Below are 20,420 nucleotides of genomic sequence, written 5' to 3'. Positions count from 1 at the left end.
CCTCTGTTGACCCATAATTGCCACTTTTTACACTTCTTTTTGCCTATTTTAAACACAGGTAACCCATTTTTGCCAGAGTAGCAATTTTCTTCCCATTCCACCGAATTTCTATCGGTTTTTTGCACTTGAAAAGCCATTTCAGCCACTTTTTAATCCCTTTTACTACTTTTTTGTGCCTGTTTTTGCCACCTTAACCCATTTTTGTTTTTTTTGCCACTTTTAACCCATTTATGTTCTTTTTAAAATCCAATTTTATCACCTTTTATACCATTTTTTTTTTTTTGCCATTGTTAACCAATTTTAGTCATTTTTAACCCATTTTAATTATGATTTTAAGAGAACTTATTTTCATATTAAGAAGGCTATTTACTAAGTAAATGAATAAATAAAGATATGTGTTTCTTTGATTAGAGCAGTTATTATTAAGGTCAAATATAAAATATGGTTTTCACTGTGTAACTTCACAATGGACCATGGTTTTGCTGACCTCCATGGGCCCCCAGTTTGGCTGGGTCCCAGAAACCTTTATCCCTCCTTATGGGCAGCCTTGTCTCCACATGACTATTCCTGATTGTGCATGGCTATGTTTAGCCACCTTCAGGTACAGTGGGTCTCCCCGGTCTCTGACACCTATATTTTGGGCGTCCTGGGCTGAGAAAGTTGAGAACCACTGTATTAGACATGTTGTATGTTTATATGTTATCAGGACATCTGACAACATTTGACTTTCATCTTTTTAACCCCTGTATATCTATACAGCTTATCCCGTTGGGGGTCCCAGGGGGGCTGAAGCCTATCCCGGCTGGGTACATATAGGTGGACAGACAACCAGGCATGTTTACATTCACATACAATTAGCCTAACGAGCTTTAGTGGTGGGAGGAAGCCGGAGTACCTGGAGAGAACCCACGCATGCACAGGGAGAGCATGCAAACTTACACAGAAAGACCCTGACCAGGAAGTGAACCAGGAACCTTCTTGCTGTGAGGCAACAGTGCTAACCCCTGCGTCATGTACAGCTCTCGTTGAAATAATAAATGGCAAGGTCTTCATAATTTGATACCTCTTCTGACCTTCTGGAAACCTAATTTATCTTGAAACCAGATTATTTTGGTTGCCATTTTATTCATGATAGTTTTGTAAGTTCCCTGAAGGATTGGGCTTCTTATGTAAAAGGCTTTTGCAGCAGTGGCTGGGTTCTGTTTCTGGATTATAATGAAAAAAGCAGAAATGACAGCTTGTAGGTACCTCAACATGTTTATTGAGTAGCAGAGGACGGTTTGAATCAACTCATCCTTGTAGTGCACACTGAAGACATGACATATAACAAGAGCAGACAGATGGCAGCACATTCACGCATAACTGGTACATTGTTACTAGTATTAGTTGTATTTTAACTTTCACTCCACATGTCCTGATTCAGTCAGTTGTAAATGTGTGCATCTATCTACATAAAGGCTACTGCCAAACTAAAGAACACATGAGAATGACAATACAAATGCACTTTGATAGTTTCAAACTGAGAACATTTCAGTCCAGTTTAGTTTGGTGTCTTTTATTTTGGCAGTGCCCTGTATGTTATATGCATGTGCCTGTCCCCTCGCACAATTAGTTTGGGGGGAAGTAAGGCCGCATCTTCATGCTGATGGCCTTGAGCGAATACCAGCTTCCCTTCCAGTTCATCCACACCACGCCGTCATCTGTGCCGTGCTTGGCCATATGAGCATTGTAGGCGCCGCCGATGTAGTATCGACCGTTGGGATTGGCCGAGTGACAGCGGTTGTACCACCAGCCACCTCCATCTTCTCTGGCGCACTGTTTGGTGGGATCACCTGGAATCCTGTTTTCAGAGAAAGAGGGACAAAGAAGTTTTTTAATAAACAGTGGATACAGTAAAAGTCAAGTACCAGTGACTCACAACAGCCCTTCTATACACAAGTCCAGATGCATTTATGGTTTGGTTGCCAGGAGGAACCATGCAAACTTATTGACCAATGAACGCCAAACAATTGGCACCATAACCGCACCTTTTGCTGTCACCATTTTCAGTTGGGTGAGCATGAAACCCCTGACTGTTTCTGCCATTGTAATTCTTAAACTAGCCTAAAACTACGTGAAGTTTTGCACACAGCTGGTTGTCAGGTCAAGTCAAGTATGGGTGGGCCGGTTTGGCATTTCGCCACATCAACCTTGACCCTGTTCTGCTCTGGCATCACCCAGGCCTGCACCACGCCCATGCCCCCATCTCTAAAGGTACACTTTCTCTGTTATCTAGTCCATACAGGTAAGCCTGCCTCACTCCAGGATCACCTGGGAAGAGGTCAGAGGTGGAGCCTCTAGACCAGAATATAGGGCAGATATCAGCTGAATGAGCCAATGAGGGATCCTGCAGAACTCCAGAATCCTCCAAGCAACCCACGGTTGCATTTTGTTCTCAGTTGACTGCTCTTTGGTGTACGGCTTTGTTTTAACATTTACATAAACCCATGATAGGCTCTTTAAATCAGGAGATATTTTTGAGTTCATTGTATTCTATCTTTGAAAGGCTGTTTGCCTATTCATGTCTTGGTAATATTTATCCCTTCAGACAGAGGCTTTATGGGCTTTAGCTGGTTCTGTTTTCTTGTCCACTAAATGAGACGTTTGTTTTTTTTGTCAAAAGCTGGGTTTCCATTACAGTTTTTCACAAAATAAAAGCGATATTTCTTAAATTTCGATTAAGTACAATTGCGCTTTGAATGCATTTCCATTGAAGGGAGTTTTGGGCATAGGCCTTGCAATTCTCGTAAAATCTCATCTCGGGTGAATCCGCTGCAAGGAAGCTTGACGTTAAAAACCTGTTGCGTGTTGGTACAGTTTTGGTTACATCTATGGCGGTTGCCTTGATCATTTTGAACAAAAGACGAAGGCAACGGATGGTAATTCAGGGGCAAGGTCCATACGCACTGTAAAAGCCACGTATAAGGGTGTAAGTATGATGATTAGAAAAGTCTCATCTCCTCTTTTGTCCACACGTACCGCGTGTACGTCACGTCCCGTAACTTGTAAGTGCATAAAAAGCGTTTTCATTCCACTTTTGCGATATATTTCTGTGTCGAAGCATCTGAAAAACCTCCTAATGAGAGCATGAAAACTTTTTTGCAATATTTGAGTTTTTTGAAGGGTAATGGAAACACAGCTAGTGAGATGGTATGAACTTCCCAACAAACAGGACACCTACCAGTTGTCATTGTCTCTGTCGTAGGTGCTGAACATCATGCCATTGTGAATGGTCATGGTGCGGTTTTCACCAAAGAGCTCCAAGGATCCTTCCAGGAAACCGTTTCCAGCATTACCAGAGTAGCCATCGACAGCCAGGATGTAGTTGGTGGTCTCTGCTTGAACTGTGAACTGTTGATACTTAGCGTGGACCTAAGTGTAGGAGAGGAACACCAAAACATTTAACACATTGCAAATGGACTTTGTCATTGCAACATCAAAGTATGCTGTCTTTTCTCAGTATAATCGTGAACAGAAATGCTCAATGTCTTTGACTTGCTGGATCATGAGAAGGGTTGGCACTAGTCAATCAGCTGAATGTGCCATTGGGATTCCCTAGGACCCACCTTAGCTCCTGTCCAATCCTCCATCTCAATGAGAACTTCAGTGGGGCCCATTTTAGTCACCTGACTGATGCGGTCGTTACCCAACCAGTATTCACCTGTTACAGGACGATAAAGTAAGAACCGGTCAACTAGAGCTAAATATGGTTTTCCTATTAAATGTCCTTTTAACATGATCCTCTTCCCATCTGCTGTAGTCTAAAAGTCGTACCAGGAATGTTACAGTGACCCTTGCCAGTATCGAAGGCAATGTTGCCAAAACCACGTCGGTAATCATCCCAGCGGCGACCAAAGTCAACACTTCCATCAAGCCTGTTCTGGAGGAGAAGCCATCCTGGACAAAAAAAGAAAACAGATTTGCACATATAAATGGGTCTTTCCTACCTAAAATATCTCTTTATCTGTGTGGAAAATGATTTTAAATGTTGTAAATTCTCACCTCCATTCTGGGTGGTCTGATCACAGTAGACCTTGTATGCCGGGTAGAAAGCATCAGGCTGGATCATGTACATCTGTGAGTCTCTTCCTCCCCGACGGAAGATGTCCTCACACTCCTTACCTGAATGACACAATGATATAATTAGCAAAAACCTCAGTACTTGCAGAATCAGTGTCTCGGTCAATACTGAACCCAGTAAGTTCCTGATGTGCTCTTGTTTACCAGAGCTACAATATTACACTCACCAGACACCACTGGTATGGGACATTTGGTGGTGCACGGCTCCTTGCACTCCTCCCTCTGGGTCTGGATGGCTTTCTCAAGGTTCTGGATCTTCAACCTGATCTTGTCCAGAACACCCTGCAGCCAAGGCAAAGTTTTTGCATCATGGTTAAGCTTTCATCTCCATTAATCTGAGGATATTACCCACATGTTTACTATCTTCTGGTGTCTGCCTAGACATTTGCCCAAGTGACCCCTTTATATACGGGTGGGGAAACCAGGAAGCCAAATAATTAACAGAAAAATACGTAAGCTACTGTCCCTGTAGCAGCACATTATGTAATAACGCCGCATTATGTAATAATGTAATAAATTTTCAATTCATTATGTAATAACGCTTCCTTTTGTAAGCCACTAAGCAGTTAGGGTTAGGGCAAGGTAGTAGGGTATACCCTGGAGCACACCTTAAGTTCTAGGGTTAAGGTTAGGTGTTTAGTCTAGAGCCCTGAAGGGGGGTTAGGTTTAGGCATAAGTCATTAAGCAGTTAGAGTTTGGGCAAGGTAGTTGGGTAGGGCATACCTTGGAGCCCACACTAAGTCCTATGGTTAGGGTTATTACATAATGTGGCGTTATTACATAATATGGCACTACATGTTTTCCCGCCAGGATCAGCCCTGGGCCCCATTTATCACCTTTATGCTGATGATATTATGTTATATTGCTCAACTGATTCTGCACAGCTGGCTGTAGATAAAGTGCTTTTAACAAAATATATCTTAATGCATGAGAAATTAAATGTATGAACTTCTCCAGAGCTAGAGATATACATTTTATTATTTACATTTAAGCACCGTAATGCAACTTTGTGGGAAACTCCTGACTGTAGGAAAACTGTAGTTGAAGATATTTGTTTGTGATTGTCGTTGCTGGAATTAGTAATGAACAGTACACTAAGTTTTAAAAAACGACAAATTTTCTTGACTTGTGCTCTGCTTTTACCTGTAGGATTCTGATGTTGGAAGGGAAGACGGTATCGACGATGTCTTTGATGTAGACATGTTGTTCTTCCACGTTGTCAGTGAACTGACCCACCACCCTGTTGTTGTCTGAAAGACAAGATGAAACAAATAAAATAAAGTTTCCAAAACTAATCCTTTTAGGAATCATCCATGCTTGCAGTTTTAGCTAATGTTTCTTTATTTTTGGAATAGCTTATTGAAAATGTTTGAATTAGCAAAAATGTCCAAACTGTTAAAGTTATCCCTTGCACACCTGAGTGGGCTTACAGATTCATGTGAAATTTTATCTAAGACCACATCATTAACGTCTTGGTTTTGAGCACAGAAACAAAACTGTTTTTTCCTCACCATTGACGATCCTCTGCCTCTCCCTGAGAGAGTTTTGGATGTTGTTGACATAGTCTAAGACGTTGTTGGTGGACCGGGACAAATCATAAACCTGAGGCTTCAGCTCATTGACGCTCTGAGGAAAAAGTATAAAACAGGTCAGGTCTGATGTTTTCTCCTTGGTAGCATGAAAAGAAACATAATGTCTGTGTACATTTTCTTAGTTATTTTCAAATTAACAGAGTCAGTAAACCCTCTGAGCCCTAGGCCCTAGGTTTTTCAGGACAACCTGGGCTTTAAGAAAATGTGTGCTGCAGTAATATCACTGGAATTTTGAAAACGTTATGGGACTATAAAGACAAAAAATATTTATTTTATTTGTGACAGAAGAAATCATTCTGTGACCAAAAGTCTTCAAGACACATTTTTTAAAAATGGCTGTATTTGTGCCAACATTCAAATCAGTTCCTGTCTGCAGAGACACTGAGGGCCACATCACGGCCTCTCTGTGTCTCTTTCTCTCCATTATGAGCTATTAAGGCCATCTGTTAAGACAGTCTGGCAAAGCATGATGCAACCTTGGAACAGCCTGCCATTGGTTGTCAAAGCCCGTGTGACAACATTTGTAGCAAAACAATATGGGTGCTAATGCTAAGTTGGTGGCAGAAATGATCGAAAACTTGATAAAAACTGTTTAAGGAGACATCCAATACTGAAGCTACTGGTGTGGATTTAAGGTTTAAAGAACCTAGAAAGTCTGCCAAGTTCTAAGGTCTATGAAGGCATGGAGAGTGTCATCAGAATGCCAAAATGGCAAAAGAGACAAAAGTAAGGGGCTGTGGTTCAAAAGTTGATTAACTTTTTGTAACCAGTGTCCAGGAGGGGGCTGGCAGTCTGACATACTATCAGTTGCTATGATTTTTTTTTTTTTTCCACTAAGCTCCAGAGAATCAAGCAGCCGCTGCGGCTCATTGGTCGTTTTTATTTTTAAATGCCAAATCACGTCTCCTAAAAGTCCGTCAACAGTATGGTGTATACTCACTTCTAAACACAGGTTAGTCAGTCGAAACAGAGTGAAAACATGAGATTTGTCAACGACACTTACACCTACACTCTGTCATAGTTTGAGGACATTTTCTTTGTAGATTTACGTCATAAGGTGGAAAAGAAGTGTATGTACGATAACATCATATCTCGACCCACTGTGAGGGGCTGGTCCAAGCAAAAAAGAAAAAAAAAAAAATGCCAGGGCCAAATGTTCCCTGCCTGTGTCTCTTCTGGTCATGTATCGTCTGAGAGGGTTAAAGCTAGTTCCCCTGCCCTTAGAGGCTTAAAAAAAAGTTGAAAACATTTAACAGAAATAGTTTGAAATAAGTCGGAGGTGTTTACCGTTCTGACGTTCCTCTCTTGCTTCACCAGAGTGGTCTTCAGCTCACAGCCAGTTGGACACAAAACACCCTGATAGACCAGAAAAAAATCATTTAAGAGACCAAACTGTGCCAGGGCTATTGTTTTTCACTGCATTTAATATTTAGGTGTTAATTCATTGCTCTTCACATATTCCATAATGTGAACATTTATATTGTTTTTGCAGAAATTAGAAGCACTTCATTTTTTCTGACTTCAAAATAAAGGTGGGATTTCCTTTCAGGACAGATAATTATTTCTATATATTTTTCTAATTCAGTAAATTTCAAAACCACCATCCATTTCCATACTTGCTCCAGGAATTTCCACAAAGCTCTTTAATTCACAAAAATATATTTTAAAGGTTTCAACTGTTAAGAGAGCAACTTCATGATTTGATTATTTTATGTATCCCTTGATTGCATGATGGGTAATTTATTTTTTAGGACTATAAAACTGTAAATAACCATACAGAATACCTGAAAATGCAAGTAACATTAAAGGAACATTTTTTTTCCCCCTGAAGTTGTTAGACCTTAACAGGGCTTAACGTGGCTAGTTTTGCAAAAGCAACAATAACCACAACATTTTTGGCTTCTAATGTCCAAACCTTAGTTTTAAATACCAAAGCTGGAAGTGTGTGGTTGTTCATTTCTGTACTGTCCAGGATAATTTATAAGAAGGGAGTCTGCAAGCTCTGTGATGATTTGCTTGGGATGTCTACAGATGTTTTGATTTGATGTTGTTGTTGTTTTTGGTACTCTTAGGAGAATTAAGGGAAATTATTTTCAAAGTGTCGGGAATCTGAATGAAAATTTGGATAGTTAATTTCCTTTAAATTTTTCCTGAATTTTCCTGAAATTTTGAGGGACTTTGTTAAGATGTTTGGAAAATTTGGGGGGATTTTTTTTTCCATGGAACATTTCTGTGACTTTGCTTTGACATTTTTAGTGGAATTTGTTTTAAAGATTTAGGGAATTTGCCTAAAATTTTCAGTAATGTTCTTGGGGGGGTTCTTGGAAATGTTTTACTTTTTTGGTAATTTCAGGAGAATGTTCAAAGTTTAAGAAATTTAATTGGACATTGGGTAGTGAATTTACTTCTAAATTTTCCTGAAATTTCATGGAATTTTTAGGGACTTTGGATGTTTCAGATATTTTTGGCAGGAGGGGGATTTTCCTTGGAATTTATTTGTAAATTTCAGGAATTCAAATTTGAAATTAAAGTGGAATTTGCTTTGAAATTTTGAGAAAAAAATAAGTGAAATAAAATGTTGCAAGCCTGTTGTTTTATACAGACACCATAGTTTGGTCAAAACTACTTCCTGTTTAAAGACAGGGCTTAGGTTTACTAATCAGGTCCAAATTCTAAATGAGTGGGAGAAACAAAAAAATCTGTACAAAAAGGAGGTTAAAACTTTAAAAGTGGCCAACCTGGACCGCTCATGCAGCTAAAAGTTTTAACTTTTAAAATCAGTGTGGCAACCATGTCACTGTGCCTTCCTACCATTTCCTCTGAGGCATGAGTGCATCCTCCAGCGTCAGGCTGCTCCTTCTTCACTTGTGGCGCTGGTTTGACTGATCCAGTGGGGGGCCGGCCACGATACCTGGATAAGAAAGAAGACAACACTCACCAACACTGCTATGTCACTTTTAAAAATCTTTTTTTTTTTTTTTTGGTTTCATTCTTCATACTTTTTTTCATTCTTTTCATTCTTTTTCATTCTTCATTTTTTTTTAATGGCATGGTCTAAAGCAGTGATTTCAGTGTGAGGCAGACCTCCCCTGGGGGGCGCCACAGAGGTTCAGGGGAGGTGCTGAACCATAAACCAGAAAAAAGGTGATTTGCTTCGCTAACCTCTGGTGTGCATGGAGAAAAATAGATAGACTTATAGTTACTATAGGGACTATGCTATAGAGCAGTGTTACTCAACCAAAGAGTTAAATTGTTGAAAAATACCTTTGCAAGAGCCACAATCTAAGAGGTGAAAAGAAGCAAAAACAGCTTGAAGTAGCAATAAAAATAGATTAAAGGTGGCAAAATGGTCAAAAAGCAGCAACAAATGGGTGAAAAGAGGTGAAAATCAGGATAAAAAGAGGAAACAAGTGGTATGTAATGGCAAAGGGGAGTTTAAATAGGCAAAAAGTGGCAAAAAAAATTGTGAAAAAGAGGAAAATGGGGCAAAAATTGCAAGAAAAAGAGGCAAAAATTTGGAAAAAGGGAAACAAGTGGTAATTAATGGCAAAAGGTATCTTAAATGGACAAAAAGTTGCAAAAAGGGGGGGGGGGGGCAAAAAATGGGAAAAAAGTGGCAAAAATTGGAAAAAGTGGCAAAAAGACATCACAAAAGTGAGCAAAAAATGGGGGGGTGGGGGGTATTTAATGATGAAAGGTAGCTTAAATGGGCAAAAAGGTGAAAAAGGGCAAAATGGGATAAAAGTGGAAAAAATGAGGAAAAGAGGAAAAAAGTTGTAAAATGACCAAAAAATAAAAAAATAAAAAAGGGGTATTTAATGGCATTATAACTGAATAAGAGGGAAAGGCAGATGTTTAGGACACTTGCAAATCAAAATATGAAACTATATTAACATTTAAATGTTTAAAGATTAGACATAAATGTTTGAAATGTTGTTGTTTATTTATTTATTTTATTTGAATCCTTTTAGTGGGTGGGGGTCCACCGAATGGATCATTTCTTTCTTAGGGGAGGCTCACTCTTCCACACTTTAAAAACACCTGGTCTAAAGCATAAATAAGTTAAACAGATGGACTTCGTTTGTAAATTTGAGGTTTAACTGCATGGACTTGTCAACAAAGACAATAAAGAAAGAGCCTTTAGGTTTAGTGGTGCCTCTTAAGGCTCTTGGATAGTTTGATTCGACAAGGTGAAATGATGTTAACGATCCTTTATCAACTAACAGCTGACAGTTAGAAAGTTAAAAAAATATATTCCAGTGAAGAATCAGGACTCTTTAGAACTATCATACCACTGATGTTACATAAAATTCACATAAAATTGTCACCGTACCTGCTGGCACCGCCAACGGGTGAAGGATTGTGCCGGGGTGCGTTGTATCTGTCCCTTCGCCCAGTTGTTGGACGATGACCACGAGCGTCTACTGAAGCCTAGACAGAAACGAAGGAGAATAAGCATGATCAATGAAACAAAAACAGCATGTAGGAAGGAAAAAAATATGTTGCAAGTGCTGTAATCTTTGTACATACATTTGCCGCCGCTCCAGATGAGCCTGCAGTATCCTGTTAAAAGAACAGGCAATAGTTATGTCTCTGTGATTTTTCTTTTCTTGGTCATGAACTCTTTTAAATCCACACTTAATACACTACTTCACTTTTTAAATGTACTTAAGCCTGACAGAATCTAAATAGAAATCAAAATTATATTGTAAAACATTCCAGAGGGTGTACAAAACTCACCGTCTGGTCATAATCGTCATACATCATATCGTCCTGAGCCAAGGCCGCAAGAACGCACAGACACAGCAACAACAGCGTCCTCATCTTCCACCGTCGATTAAGTTACTCTCCTTAAATTCTAACCAGTCGCTTTCCTGTCTTCAGTGTGCCTTCACTCCCTCTCTGTCTCCGAGATGTGAGCAGACCTGGTATTTATTCTCCGTCCCAGGTCGAAGGTGTTTATCCTCCCCCAGTTTTATTGATCCGCCTGAATTAGTCAGTCCTAGCTGGGACAGTTTGCCTAACCTGTGTCCCTGCAGTGAGCGGTCATGATCAAGTTCACGGAGGGAAAGCAGGGCAAAGACACGACTTTAGTCAGATTTTTGTTTTCCAGCCAATGCTGTTCAGAAAGAAGTTTGCTATACTCCTCTTCAGTAAAGAGATGAGTAAAGAGATAAGACATGAACTCATGTTCCCAGTCTGAAATAACTTCTTAAACCCACACATGAGAGTGTTCCAGCAGTCTTCCTGCACCCCTCTTTCTTTTTTGTTTGTTTAAAATTTTCTTTCTTTACTTGTTATTTCCGTTTTGTTTCTTTATTTTGTCTTTTCTGTTCTTTTCTTTTGTTTATTTTCCTTCATTTTTCTTTTTTTTTTTTTTTTTTTTTTTTTTTTGCAAGAGGTCAGCAGCACACTCTATGATAAATAATACATTTCAGAAAATTACAATGAATAATGCCAAAGATAAAAGATATTTGTTGTAGATGTTGTGTAAAATGTAGCACTGGTTGGTGTCTGTTTAGTTACTTTTCTCTCTTTTATTTTCTTTTCTTCTAGTTATTTTCCTTTCTTTTTCTTGTCTTATCTTTTTATTTCTTTACTTTTATTTCTTTTCTTGTTTTGTCTTTCCTTTACCATCATTTCTGTCTTTGCATATTTTTTTTTTTATTTGTGTATTCTATTGTTTCTTCTCTTTTTGTTTTCTCCTCTTGTCTTGAGTTGTCTTTATTTTCTTTTTGTTTTATTTCTGCTTAAAATGTTCTTTCTTTTCTTTCTTCTCTTATCATTATTTCGGTTTTGTTTGTTTAATTTTGTTGTCTTTTCTGTTCTTTTCTTTTATCCCCTTTTTCTTCTTTAATCTCTTCATTTCTTTACTTTTCTTTTCTTGATTTGTCTTTTTACTTTTCTTGTATTTCCTTCTTTCTTGCTGTTCATTGTTTTTATTTTGTTGCCTTTTATTTTCTGCCCTCTGTCTTCTCTTATCTTATCTTGTCTTTTATTTTACTTTGTGTCTTTTATTGCTTTTTCTTTTTTCCCCTTTCTTTTTCTTCTATAATCTCTTCATTTCTTTTCTTTTCTTGATTTGTCTTTTTTACTTTTCTTGTATTTCTTTCTTTCTTGTATTTTATTGTTTTTATTTTGTTGCCTTTTCTTTTCTGCCTTCTGTCCTCTCTTATCTTGTCTTTCATTTTACTTTTGTGTCATTTCTTGCTTTTGTTTCATTTAAACTTTTCTTGCTTTGTTTTCTTTTAAATTTTTCCTCTTTTCTTTTGTCTTCTTCTTTTTGTACCCTAAATGTGTTAAATGAAATGTACACCACAAATATTTACAGTAGATCTCCATATTGTTGTGCGTTTTTTTAATTAATATTATTTCTAAAAGTCAAATCTTAAATCTAGGGCTTAAAGAAGGGTTAGGGGTATTAACACTGTTTGTCCAGAGGAATATTTCTGGAAAGATAACATTTTCTCTTTGATTTGTTCAATACTGTTCTCTAAGTCCACCTCAGAGTCAAAGTTCTTTGTGTGGGCGTAGCAGAGAGAACATCGGTGTCGGGAAACCAGAACTCTTGTGTAACAGATGTTTGTTTGAGTCCGATAGGGTACGTTCAGAAATCAGAAGCTTCAGCAAAACAAACTACACTTTGCACAGCATTTCTAGCATTACACTCTCTACATGAAGTGACATACTTTAGTCGGGTTCTGGGTTTCAAAAATGAAATGATCAGATCTCTGACCCTAACCTTAGGCAACCTCTACAACAGAAGTTTATTATGAAACTGCATTCTCATTTAGATTGTATGGATGAAAACACACAAGGAACTACAGCAGCCCTGATCATGTTCGACACATGTAGGCAGTGACAGTTTTAATACATAAAAATATCGACCAGACAGCAGCATCTACCTTAGACCAGGGATTCCCAAACTTTCCAGGCCTTCATCTTTCCAAATGTGTTGCATATACTTCTTGACAAATAATGGTTTTTATTCTGTTCAAAAAGTGCATCATTGGTACATAAAGTATTTGATGATTTAGAATTAATAGCATTAACATGTTTTATTTCATCTTTCTTGTATTTTTTTTTTTTTTTTTTTTTTTTGAAATGGCATTATCATTTCAATCAGTTTGTTTTTTTCTTTCTTTTCTTTTTTAAGTTGAAAGTTTAATTGGATGATTTGTTTTTATTTTTGCTCAGTGTCCCACTCTACCACATTAACCACTGTAGCGCCCCCTGGCTATCTGAAACAGGTCCTGTCATAGGAATGAATGCAGTACATTGTGACTAATAAGATTAAGTGAACAGGCAGTTGTGGGCTGGAGTCTCACTACTGAAGCTGACTCAGAAGAATCCTTGGGTTCCATATGGAAACATGAATATTTAAAGATTTTCTATAAAACCCTCAGATACAGTGTCAAGGATTTCTTCTCTGAACTAATTATAATTATAATAATAATTATTATTATTATAGTTATTATTATTATTATGATCTTGAACTATTTTCCAATAAGCTGGAGCATAAATTTGCATGTTTTTGGTGATAAATATGTTATCTGGAATAATGTATTCATGATATATTTTTATAGATATTGTGTAAAATGTAGCATTGATTGGTTGCTTGTAATTTTTTTCCTGTTTTTCTTTTTCTTTTCCTGTCTTTTGCTTGTCTATTCTTTTCAGTGCTTTACTTTTCTTTTGTTTTCTTGTTTTGTCTTTTTTTCTCTTGTATATCAGTCTGTTTTTAATTTCTTATCATTTCTGTTCTTGTTTTTTTTTCTCGTCTTCTCTGTTATTTTTTCTTTTCTTCTCTTGAATTAACTTATCTTTTATTTATCGTGTTTTGTCTTTGCCTGTTTTCTGGCTTGATTCTTATTTAAAACTTCTCTCTCTTTTCTTTTCCTCTTTCGTCATTTATTTCTATTTTGTTGCATTTATTTCTTGTCTTTTTTGTGTTTTTCTGTCTTTTCTTTTCCTTTCATTTCTTATTTTTCTTGTACAACCATCTTTTCCTTTCTTTCTTTTCATTTCTTTTTTGTTTTCTTGTCTTTTCTATTGTTTTTTTTTTTCTCTTCTTGTCTCATCTTTAAGTTGACCTTTTTGCCTTTTCTTGCTTTATTTTTGTTAAAGCTTACCTTTCGTTTCTTTTTTCTTGTCATTTATATCTGTTTTGTTATTTTTTATTTTCTTGTCTTTTCTTTGTTTTATTTTCCTCTCTTTTTCTAGTTTTTGTTCTTTACTTTTTTGTTTTCTTGTTTTCTCTTTTCTTTGTTTCATTTTTGTCGTTTCTGTGTTTTCTTTTCTTGTCTTTTTTTTTTTTTTTTTTTTTTTTTTTGTCGTGTCTGTTTTTGTCTTCTCTTTGTTTTCTTCCCTTGAACTTTTTTTTTCTTTAATGGGTTTCTTTACTTTTAAACTTTTCTTGCTTTATTTACTTTTAAAGCTTTTTTCTTTTCATTTCTTCTCTTGCTATTTATTTCTGTTTTGTTCCTTCATATTCTTGTCTTTTTCTGTTCTTTCTTTCTTTTCTTTTACTTTCTTTTAAATTTATATCTTCATTTCTTTTCTTTTGTTTTCTTGGTCTTTTATATTTATTTGAATATCTTTCTTTAGTTGTCAATTTTTTCTTGTCTTGTTTTTATTGTCATTTCTATTCCTTTTTACTCTCCTCTTTTTTCATTTCTTCTCTTATCTCATCTTGCCTTTTATTTCACTTTTTTGTCTTTTCTTGCATTTTTTGCTTTGAAACATTTCTTGCTTTCTTTTCTTTGAAACTTTTCTTGCTTTCTTTTACAGCTTCTTTTGTTTTCTTTTCTTATCTTGTCATTTCTCTCTTCTGTTGTATATTTTCTTGTTTTTTCTTTTATTTTTCTCTTTTATTTCATTGTCTTTTCTTTTGTTTTCATCTTTTTTCCCTGAATATGTTCATTGAAATGTCCACCACAGCACACATATGAAGCCATCCATGATAAAACATTTTAAAACACAAACATTCACATAGATCTCCATATTATTGTGCATTTTTTATTGATACATTTTTAGAAGCTCTAAGGAGTTTAATGACATGAGGATCACTAATGTGGTAAAGCCAGGGAAAGAGCGGCAGCATGCAGGCAGACCTGAGTGGAATCTTTGCAGGCTGATAGCCTCAAACACTCTCTCTTCCAGACCTGCAATCACATCTCAAGCTATGTGCAAATATAAAAATGAAAGCATCAATGAGAAATGATTACATGGAGTTTAAGTTTTGGATCCAGCATGTGAAGGCAAAGGAACTGAACTAATTAAGCAATATGTTCTTCCAGTCATTCTTGACACAAACAAAAGGGTGGGTGTCACTGCAGTTAGCGTAGTGCCACTTCAGCTCAACTGTAAGAGAGAGGAGAGAAAAAACAGGAAAAGTCTTTAAAAGCTGGTCAGATTTTTGCACACAGGTCTTACTAATCGGGCCAGAGACAGAGACATCCCCCTGTCAGCTGAATATTTGAAGCATTCAGATTATTTTAAGAGTTCTGCCAGCATGTCTCTCCTTCATTCAGTGAAAAGGTTTTAAAGCCAGGAAGCAGAACACAGCTGAAATTAAAGTGATTTATTCATTGATAATATGTAATTCTGCAGTGAGGTTGGAGTTTTCTCATATGAAGGTTGATTTGATTTCAGAGAAACCTCAACAGGACACATCAGTAACTGCAGGGATTTTTTTCTGTGTTTGCAAACACGTCATTCTTATAACTGAGAATGCAAAAACATCACTGTGAAGGAAAGCTAATCGCTACCCCAGTGGCAGCTATTATATATACCAGCTTCCAGTGCAACTAGACTTTGCCGCAGTGACAGCCATGGCTATCAGCTTCCTGTCCACAGCTATTACATTTTTGAGGAAAACACAATTTTCCAAAAGTGAAATCATCTGATGTCGACCAAAATATTATACTGAATCCAAAACTAGTGGTAACTATTCACCAAAATGATTAAAAATGCACATACTATGGCACAGATGGCCTTGTGCAGTGCTTCCCAGTCTTTTCCTTGGGGCCCCCTGTACTCATGTCTAAAAAATGATATGCCCCAAAAATGCTAAAATATCTATGTATAACTGTCAGTTATGACAGTACTGTTTAAAAGCCCCTTTAGAAAATTAAAACAATGACAACATCTTTTCTTTACAAAATTAAACTCAAAATTCTCTAGTGTAAAAACTTGTACATTTACATAAAAAAGTATTCTACTTTGAAAGTCATAAATATATGAACGAAAACTTGGTAATTTTGAGATTATGAAGCCAAAAATGTTGCCACTTTTTCAGTTTATTTTCTGGTAAATTTTTGACTTTACACTGTCGTGAAATTTTTACATGAAAAACTTTAAAGTCTGAGTTTATATTGGTTAAATTTACAACTTTCTCATCTCAGGAATTTTAAGTTTCTTTTTTTTCTCATGAATGTAAAATGTTTCTAATACCAACATTCTGACTTTAGTTTCTTGTAAATTTAAAACTTTATTGTCTAAAAAAAAAAAAAAAATTCACATTTCATTTTTCAAAAATGGACAGATCCTGTTATTCATTTATTTATTTTTATCTTTTAGGGTAGCCCCTATACCAGGGGTCATCAAGTACATTTGACAAACATACATTTGTACATAGACAAAAATTATATGAATATTTTGGTCTGATTAACATATTATTGTGCAGCAGGCCACAAGAAGACAGCACTGCCCACATAGCACCAGTATTAACTCATCTGATACTTTTTTGCCTCTTTAACCAGTTTTATGACATTCTTTAACGCCTTTTGAACTTCTTTTCCTGCATGTTTCGTCTCCTTCATGCCATTCTTTTATCAATTTTGGCCACTTTTCCTCTATTTTTGCCACTTTCTAACCCCCTTTTCTTACTTTTTTGCCACTTTTAAACCATTTTTTGCCACTTTTCACCCATTATACTACTCTCTAATCACTTTTTTGCAACTTTCTTCCTAATTACTGCCCCTGTGTGCCTCCCTTTAACACATTTTCACTACTGTGCCAGGCTATTTTTGCTATATTTCTGTCCCTTTTTGATAGTTTAACCTAATTTTTGTCATTTTTTAGCCCCTTTTAAACCACTTTTCCTGCATGTTATCCCCTTTAAGCTGCTCTTTTATCTATTTTTGCAACTTTTTATCCCATTAAAATTACTTTCTTGCATTTTTTTTTGCCACTTTTGACCCATTTTTGATACTTCTTTTCCCTCTTTTTTGTTTCAACATTTCAACCTCTTTTCACTACGTTTCCTGTCATTTTTTTCCCTTTGTGCCACTCTACAACCCATTTTGCCACTCTTTAACCCCCTTTCGCCACTTTATTTGTCCATTTTTGCTACATTTCTGCCACTTTAACTTTTCTTTCTTTTTTTTTCTTTTTTACTAATAATGGCTGGCAAGTAAATTTCTATAAAGAACAATCAAATGTTGAGCCATTCTAAAACTATTTAAATGTCTATTATTTTTGGGTGGATTTAACTAGCCAACATCATCTTCTTTAATGACCTTCTGGGGCCGTACAGAAAGCTTTGGGGTGCCTGATATGGCTCCCAGGCCGCCAGTTGATGATCATTGCCCTGTACTCTGTCATATACTACATTTCTTCTCATGATTTTAGTAAAATATATGCAAATCTATCTTTGACATCAGAGCAGACCACGTCCTGCACCCTGCCTGAGGTCTATGGCAACCTCTCAGGTTGGGAACCACTGGCCTAGTGGTTAGGTCTCGTCCCATGTGCACGGTTAGGGTTCAAGTCCAGCCCGTGGCTCCTTTCCCGTACATTCTCCCGCACTCTATTAACCCTGTTTCCAACCCTATCCACTGTCCTCCTACCTGAATAAATGCATTAAAAATCCCAGAATATATCTTTAAAGAATGCACATGAACACACTGATTCTAATGCAGGTCGTTTTGACCCATCTGTGCTTCTAAGCTTTAAGTGGCTTCAGAATTAATGTCAACGAAATACAACTTATTCTTCAGCCTTCCAGTATGCTGTGACAAAAAGGGTTATATTAGTGCAATAGGTCCATATTGATAATGAATGCATGTGATTTTCTACATGTGGAACTTACGTCCATAATTCATCACCAGGCAGTGCTCCTCTCTGTCCATGTAGTAGTAGCTGGGGTCCATGTACCAGTTGCCATAGTCAAACTTGCTGCCATCAGTCCAGAGCCAAACACAGTTCTATGGATAGAAAGACAAAGTAAGTATATATAAGTGAATTACTACCCCAAAATCAAAGAAAATTATGCTTTACTCCTGTAAAAGCCTTCCATACCTTGGCAAAATCTTGTCCTCCGAGCCAGGTCAAAGGGAAATCGTATTCATATTTGGTCAGTTCCTGGATGCCGTGATAACACATAGAACTGTGGACTGATGCCAGGTTTCCTCCCTCAAACAAGCAGTAAATCTGGAAATGAAAGGAAGGACGATTCATTTACAAAACCAACAAAACTGAAGGATTTTCAGCGGCTCAGTGAAACCTCACCTCAGCTTCAATCCACGTCTTCGGGCTGTTGACGAACATGTAACAGCGATGGTCGTACGGGGAATACGTCCAGTACTGAGGGCAGTAGTAGTCCTTGCCTATAAGGCAAACAAATCAATAAAACTACAGAGCTGGCTTTAAAACGTAGTCCTCAACGACCGGTGGTAATGTTTAAGAGTTTTATTTCTGTTGTTTTATTGCAGCCCTTTACTGTATAATACCGATTTTACTTTTAACTGCTCCATGAATTGATCTGGACTGTTGTTTCTTCAGTTGTTTCTGGCTTGCAGAATTGACAGTTGACTGCAATGTTAAGACGGCCACCAGGTGGCAGCAAACAGCAGGTACACAGCCCAAACTGTGTGGTTGGAATGCATTGGACGTGAATGGGTGAATCTGTTCCATCCACTGCCTTAAACTGCCAATAAATCAACACTCCTCAGTGTTGATTTATTGATGATGGAAGTTTTCCATCCATTATTGCTAAATCTTTTTACCTCTTTAAACCAATTTCTCCTGGGTTTTTTTTTTTTTTTTTTTTTTTTACTTTTAACCTTTCAACCATTTCCACCTTTTTCTGTTTGTTTGGGGTTTTTTTTTTGTTTGTTTGTTTGTTATTTTGTTTTTGTCACTTTTGGCCCATTTTTGCAAAATCTATTTGCAACTTCTTGCCTACTTTAGCCACTGTCTGCCCATTTGTTGCCACTTTTTTGAATGTTTTTGGCACTTCCATCCTTTTCTTGCCCTTTTCACCCAATTCTGCCCCTTTTTTAACACTTCTTGCAACTTTTTAGCTCATTTTTGCAACACATTTTTGCATTTTTCGCCTACTTTAGCCGCCTTTGTTGATTTTTTTGCCAATTTTTGCTACTTTTCTCCATTGTTGCCACTTTTCACGTTTTCTTGTTACCTTTTGTCAACGTTTCTGACACTTGTATCCTGTTCTTTCTCTTTCTAACCATTTCTGCAACATTCCTTTTCAACTTTTCCTACTAGAGCTTGTTTGTTTTGTTTTGTTGGGTTTTTCACTGGTTTTTGCCCATTTCTTGCCACTTTATGACACTTTTTGCAACTTTTTTGCCCATTTCTACAACATATTTTTGCAATTTTTTTGCCCTTTTTTTGCTGCTTTTTCCCATTTTTGCCACTTTCTGCCTATTTTTTGCCACTTTTCTTGAACTTTTTTGTACTTGTATCCTGTTTTGTCCCTTTTTCACCAATTTCTGTTACATTTTACTGCAACCCACTGTAGCTGCTTTTTGTCTTTTTGTCAATATTTGCAAGGTTTTGCTGGATTTACCTCTTTATTGACTGGTGTGTTCCCATTTTTTGCCATTATTTGTCATTTTTAGCCGTCTTCATCCTATCCATGGCACTTTAAACCATTTTTGCCACTTTTCACCCATTTTTGGCCACTGTTCGACATTTTTCTCACTTGTATCCTGTGTTTTCCTTTTCTCAACCATTTATGCAACCTTTTTTTCATCTTTTTTCCTACTGTAGTTTCTTTTCATCTATTTTGACCATTTAGGAAAAGTTTTGCTGCATATAACCCATTTTGCTGTTTTGTTCAATTTCAACTGCTTTCTGCACATTTCTTGCCACTTATTGCAATATCGTGCCTACTTTAGCCCCCTTTTGTAATTTTTTTCCCATTGTTGCCACTTTGCACCCATTTTTTGCCACTTTGCTACAACTTTTTTGTACTTGTATCCATTTTTTTTCCCCTTTTTCAACCATTTCTGTCACATTTGACTTTAACTTTTTTCCCCACTGTAGCTGCTTTTTGTCCTTTTGTCAATTTTCGCATGGTTTTGCTGCATTTGGTTTTAGTTTTTTTGTTTGTTTGTTTGTTTGCTTGCTTGTTTGTTTGTTTTTTTGACTGGTTTCTGCCAATTTCTTGCAATTTTTGGTCACTCTGAGCCATCTCCTTCCTATTTATGGTAGGTTTAGCTTTTTTTTGCCACTTTTCACCCATTTTTGCATCGCCTTTGGCCACTTTTTGCTCATTTTTGCCACTTTTTACTTTTTCCTGTCACCTTTTGTCAACGTTTTTGACACTTGTATCCTGTTTTTTTCTCTTTTTCACCCATTCCTGTCACATTTTACTGCAACTTTTTCCCCACTGCAGCTGCTTCTTGTTCTTTTGTCAATTTTTGCAAGTTTTTGATGCATTTAACCCTTTTTTGACAGGTG

At 36.9% G+C, this 20,420-nt stretch overlaps 2 protein-coding genes across 2 annotated transcripts; both read right to left on the bottom strand.

Annotated features, from left to right (window-relative positions):
* Nucleotides 1-1,241: 1,241 nt before the first annotated feature.
* fgb (fibrinogen beta chain) lies at nt 1,242-10,630 on the bottom strand. The gene is made up of 13 exons (XM_041780085.1): nt 10,452-10,630; nt 10,242-10,274; nt 10,045-10,142; nt 8,523-8,622; nt 6,999-7,067; nt 5,631-5,745; nt 5,263-5,369; nt 4,287-4,401; nt 4,042-4,161; nt 3,814-3,936; nt 3,606-3,700; nt 3,221-3,411; nt 1,242-1,840 (listed from the first exon to the last, which is right to left on the bottom strand). Exons 1-13 carry the CDS (start codon nt 10,533-10,535, stop codon nt 1,609-1,611), a joined length of 1,482 nt encoding a protein of 493 aa, XP_041636019.1. The 5' UTR covers nt 10,536-10,630; the 3' UTR covers nt 1,242-1,608.
* Nucleotides 10,631-14,730: 4,100 nt separating this feature from the next.
* si:dkeyp-75b4.10 (ladderlectin) lies at nt 14,731-18,279 on the bottom strand. The gene is made up of 4 exons (XM_041778756.1): nt 18,225-18,279; nt 18,015-18,146; nt 17,806-17,920; nt 14,731-15,074 (listed from the first exon to the last, which is right to left on the bottom strand). The coding sequence occupies exons 1-4, from the start codon at nt 18,261-18,263 to the stop codon at nt 14,986-14,988; spliced, it is 375 nt and encodes a 124-aa protein (XP_041634690.1). The 5' UTR covers nt 18,264-18,279; the 3' UTR covers nt 14,731-14,985.
* Between the last annotated feature and the right edge of the window lie 2,141 nt (nt 18,280-20,420).

Source organism: Cheilinus undulatus, linkage group 22 (genome assembly GCF_018320785.1).
Source record: "Cheilinus undulatus linkage group 22, ASM1832078v1, whole genome shotgun sequence".
NCBI lineage: Eukaryota > Metazoa > Chordata > Actinopteri > Labriformes > Labridae > Cheilinus > Cheilinus undulatus.
Note: the sequence above shows the minus strand (reverse complement) of the source record. Positions and strands in the feature narration are given on the sequence as shown.

What these genes read in the sequence shown, in the direction of transcription:
- fgb (XM_041780085.1), bottom strand. Translation starts at nt 10,535, where the DNA reads ATGAGGACGCTGTTGTTGCTGTGTCTGTGCGTTCTTGCGGCCTTGGCT. An exon ending in CCCGTTGGCGGTGCCAGCAG is followed by an intron (nt 8,623 to 10,044) that starts GTACGGTGACAA and finishes TTTCTTATCCAG; the next exon opens with GTATCGTGGCCGGCCCCCCA. An exon ending in CCAACATCAGAATCCTACAG is followed by an intron (nt 4,402 to 5,262) that starts GTAAAAGCAGAG and finishes CCTTGGCTGCAG; the next exon opens with GGTGTTCTGGACAAGATCAG.
- si:dkeyp-75b4.10 (XM_041778756.1), bottom strand. Translation starts at nt 18,263, where the DNA reads ATGTTCGTCAACAGCCCGAAGACGTGGATTGAAGCTGAG. An exon ending in AGACGTGGATTGAAGCTGAG is followed by an intron (nt 18,147 to 18,224) that starts GTGAGGTTTCAC and finishes TTTCATTTCCAG; the next exon opens with ATTTACTGCTTGTTTGAGGG. An exon ending in GAGGACAAGATTTTGCCAAG is followed by an intron (nt 17,921 to 18,014) that starts GTATGGAAGGCT and finishes TTCTATCCATAG; the next exon opens with AACTGTGTTTGGCTCTGGAC.